At 51.8% G+C, this 4,406-nt stretch overlaps 1 protein-coding gene across 3 annotated transcripts in view; it reads right to left on the reverse strand.

Annotated features, from left to right (window-relative positions):
• Positions 1–3,116: 3,116 nt before the first annotated feature.
• The window catches only part of itpkca (inositol-trisphosphate 3-kinase Ca), an 8,041-nt gene continuing 6,751 nt past the window's right edge, over positions 3,117–4,406 (reverse strand). For all 3 annotated transcript variants that reach the window (XM_062535899.1, XM_062535898.1, XM_062535897.1), the window contains exons 6-7: positions 3,754–3,825; positions 3,117–3,350 (exon numbers count right to left, since the gene is read on the reverse strand). In XM_062535899.1, coding sequence (XP_062391883.1) covers positions 3,138–3,350; positions 3,754–3,825 — 285 coding nt within the window. In that variant the 3' untranslated portion in view covers positions 3,117–3,137. The remainder of the gene's footprint in view (positions 3,351–3,753; positions 3,826–4,406) is intronic.

Raw genomic sequence — 4,406 nt, forward strand, 5'->3', positions numbered from 1 at the left:
ACCCGGTCATATCTCGCATCACGCTGCCCTGGTGGTCGAGGAGCCCTATGGGCGCGGTGCGGAGTCGTGTGGGCGCGGTGCGGAGTCGTGTGGGCGCGGTGCGGAGTCGTGTGGGCGCGGTGCGGAGTCGTGTGGGCGCGGTGCGGTCCTCGAGGAAGGAGCCCCCCACTGGAGGGAGAGCCTGCACCAGCTCATCTCGCTCCACGGCTTCCGGTCCCAGAAGGCGGCCCGGGCGGCGGCCTCGCTGTGCGCTCAGCCTCTGGCGCTGCGGGCCCGTGACGTGGGCCGGACTCGGACGCTGCCACGCCTCCTCCCCAGGCTCCTCCCCCGGCCGCCATGCCAGGGGGCACTGGGCGAGAGGGTGGCACAGAGCACGGAGATCAGGCACGCCAGCGAGGGCGCCATGACAACCAGGTTTCAACACAAACTCCCTCTGCCGTGGCGCCTGGGCCACTTCCCCCTCGACCCCCGCGGGCAGCTGCGCTACGGCCGGCTCCAGATGGACTGGGTCAGAACCGACGATGAGCCGCTGGGCCAGAAGGGCCGGATCACCCTGCCCAGAATCAACGCCAAAGGCTCCCATGTTCAGGCTTAGAAAAGGAAAACAAGATTTCAAATGTTTTGTATTTTGTTCAGTAGTTTTTTGAATATTCAGCTTCATTCTTCATAATGCTTCAGTTGACAAAAGGAAGGAAACTTCTTCATGCAAATAGAGCGGCTGAATGGAAGTTCTTAATCTTAATCAGTCAGCGTTCACGTCCCCTATGACAGCAGTGGGGTGTCCTACGGAGCGCCATTAGTGGGGTGTCCTACGGAGCGCCGTTAGTGGGGTGTCCTACGGAGCGCCGTTAGTGGGGTGTCCTACGGAGCGCCGTTAGTGGGGCAGTGGGGTGTCCTACGGAGCGCCGTTAGTGGGGCAGTGGGGTGTCCTACGGAGCGCCGTTAGTGGGGTAGTGGGGAGTCCTACGGAGCGCCGTTAGTGGGGTGTCCTACGGAGCGCCGTTAGTGGGGTGTCCTACGGAGCGCCGTTAGTGGGGCAGTGGGGTGTCCTACGGAGCGCCGTTAGTGGGGCAGTGGGGTGTCCTACGGAGCGCCGTTAGTGGGGTAGTGGGGTGTCCTATGGAGCGCCGTTAGTGGGGTGTCCTACGGAGCGCCGTTAGTGGGGTAGTGGGGTGTCCTACGGAGCGCCGTTAGTGGGGTGTCCTACGGAGCGCCGTTAGTGGGGTAGTGGGGTGTCCTACGGAGCGCCGTTAGTGGGGTGTCCTACGGAGCACCGTTAGTGGGATAGTGGGGTGTCCTACGGAGCGCCGTTAGTGGGGTGTCCTACGGAGCGCCGTTAGTGGGATAGTGGGGTGTCCTACGGAGCGCCGTTAGTGGGGTGTCCTACGGAGCGCCGTTAGTGGGGTGTCCTACGGAGCACCGTTAGTGGGGTAGTGGGGTGTCCTACGGAGCGCCGTTAGTGGGGCAGTGGGGTGTCCTACGGAGCGCCGTTAGTGGAGTGTCCTACGGAGCGCCGGTAGTGGGGTGTCCTACGGAGCGCCGGTAGTGGGGCAGTGGGGTGTGTGGGGCTCAAAGCCAGGGTACGCAGTCATACGAAAGGGACTCTGTTTTAGCATCTATCACCATGGTGTCTTATGCTGTCAATCAAACCTGGTCGGGAGCAGGTTATGTGCTAAGTTATAGCTCAAATTGTGTAATACTACCGCCTTACCGATCAGTAATCTTGAAAAATGAAGATATCTCATGTGTAAGATTCTGTCATATATCTTACAGGTGGAGCTCCACTTCTCCAAACATTTTGGATCTCGCAGGTGCTTTTAACAGTGTTGTGGATGCAAATATGCCACTACTATGGGCGTGCACACCATACAATATCTGATGACCACCAATTTATTTGATGGTATAGGCTAGACACTAAAAATTACCACCCTAGATTATGCTATCTCTTATAATTGCGGAAGTAATCGTATTTTTAATATAGGCGGTCTTGTGGGTCTCCATTTTTTATGATTGGCCAACATCATCCCAACACCGAAAACGTGCACATATCTGAGCTGAAAGTCTAGTTTTACAAATATATCCCATAATTGCTATCGTAGTATCACTTAGTACATCGAGTTAAGGCTTTGTGTAGTCCCGATATGTCTAACTTGCTTGTAGAACACCCCATAGACAAGAGCCTAATCCAGTGAGACCCAAAACATAAACAGACACAAACAAAGCTTAGTGGATATTTATTGAGTTGATACAGTAGTGAACACCACTTCAAATCCACTGTGTGAAACTCTTTTGTGCTTTTGATCTGGTCACAGCATCTCTGAGATGTTCACCAAAGGGCCAGGTGGAAAAGCTCAAGCGAAGACTACCAACCGCAGTATTTAAAAAAGACAAATAAAGCCCAACTGTCCAGCTAACAGGGACACAGCATCACTTCAGAATGGGAAAACCAATCAAGCTGGAATGTTGACAGGCAAATTCACTCTACCTACTCAAGAGAACATAGAACACTAGGATAATGTAGAAGTACTGTGTATACAAAGGCATGATATTTGTGCATTATCAATTTGCATAAATGGTCACAGTTTTTGGTTGCATGTCAAGAAATTCGTCACAAAAAGAAAAAAAAAATATATATGCTTATCGTACAGCCCTTTTCTTTTTCAAATTCATTATTTGCATATCAACAGTACAAATTCAGAGATAAAATGGGAGTCAGCTGGACTAAGATAGTGACCCACTAAAAGTAGTCTAGACTTTGCTTTTGCATTCACTGCACACAAATCATACAAATGCAATTGGGCGGCCCACTTTGTCTCAATGCAACATGAGTATCTCAAAACACAACACTCATTTGGAGCAACAACCAAGAGGGAGAAGACACAGGCCACACCCACGTTATGAACTGCACCATATTTAACAGTCCGTCTTATAAAAAAGGCTTCATGGTCCCAAACATCTTCTACACAGAGGCCCCCCCATCCTGGGCCCTGCTCACTCTGTGAGGGCCCCCCCCCATCCTGGGCCCTGCTCACTCTGTGAGGCCCCCCCCCCCCCCCCCCCCCATCCTGGGCCCTGCTCACTCTGTGAGGCCCCCCCCCCCATCCTGGGCCCTGAGGCCCCCCCATCCTGGGCCCTGCTCACTCTGTGAGGGCCGGCAGCATGCTGGTCAGCATGGTGATGAAGTTGTCCAGGCCCCAGAGGTAGCCGTCCTCGCGGTTGCCCTCCCGCCACGGCGTGCGGTGGTCCAGCGTGAGGGGCGGAGCTACGGGCCGCGTCTTGCCGAAGTCGATCATCCACACGCCGGCCCGACCCGTGCGGTCGTGTATGAACAGCAGGGAGCTGCCCACCACCTAGGGACAAACAAACAAACAAACAAACAAACAAACAAATGCATAAAACAAACAAACACAAAAACAAATGCATAAAACAAACAAACACAAACAAGGAACACATGAAACAAACGCCAACAAACAAATGAAGACAAACAAATGCATGAAAAACACATATAAACACAAACGCATGAAACAAATACAAGCAAACAAACACATGAAACAAGGACACACAATACATGCATGAAACAAACACACACAAATAAATGCATGAAACAAACAAACGCATAAAAAAAAAAAAAAAAAAAAATAACCGCATGAAAAAAACAAACAAAAATAAGCGCATGAAAAAAACAAACAAACAAATGAACGCATGAAATATAGACGCACAGACTTGGAAAACACACTCCAATCAGAGCCTCACCTCGTGTGATCGGAAGAAGTCCGAGTTTTCAAGCACCTGCCGCAACTCTTCCAGTCGCTTCAGGTAACTCCTCTGCAGAGAGGGAGAGAGAGAGAGAGAGAGATGGACTGTTAGGATTCTTTTGCTGGAGCCTCCGTCTGGGTAAAACTGGGGAGATCTAACCATCCAGTCTGACCACAGACCCAATGCAACAGCTAGGCAAGCAGCACACACACTTACTGTGGTGATCTATGATCAAGCAGCACACACACTTACTGTGCTGATGTCATGATCAAGCAGCACACACTCTTACTGTGCTGATCTATGATCAAGCAGCACACACACTTACTGTGCTGATGTCATGATCAAGCAGCACACACACTTACTGTGGTGATCTATGATCAAGCAGCACACACACTTACTGTGCTGATCTATGATCAAGCAGCACACACACTTACTGTGCTGATCTATGATCAAGCAGCACACACACTTACTGTGCTGATGTCAGTCACACACTCTTACTGTGCTGATGTCATGATCAAGCAGCACACACACTTACTGTGCTGATGTCAGTCACACACTCTTACTGTGCTGATGTCATGATCAAGCAGCACCCCTTCATCCCCCTCCTCCTCCTCCTCCTCCCCCCCCCCTCCTCCCCCCCCCCCCCTCCT

Source organism: Sardina pilchardus, chromosome 5, assembly GCF_963854185.1.
Source record: "Sardina pilchardus chromosome 5, fSarPil1.1, whole genome shotgun sequence".
In the NCBI taxonomy this organism is placed as follows: Eukaryota; Metazoa; Chordata; class Actinopteri; order Clupeiformes; family Clupeidae; genus Sardina; species Sardina pilchardus.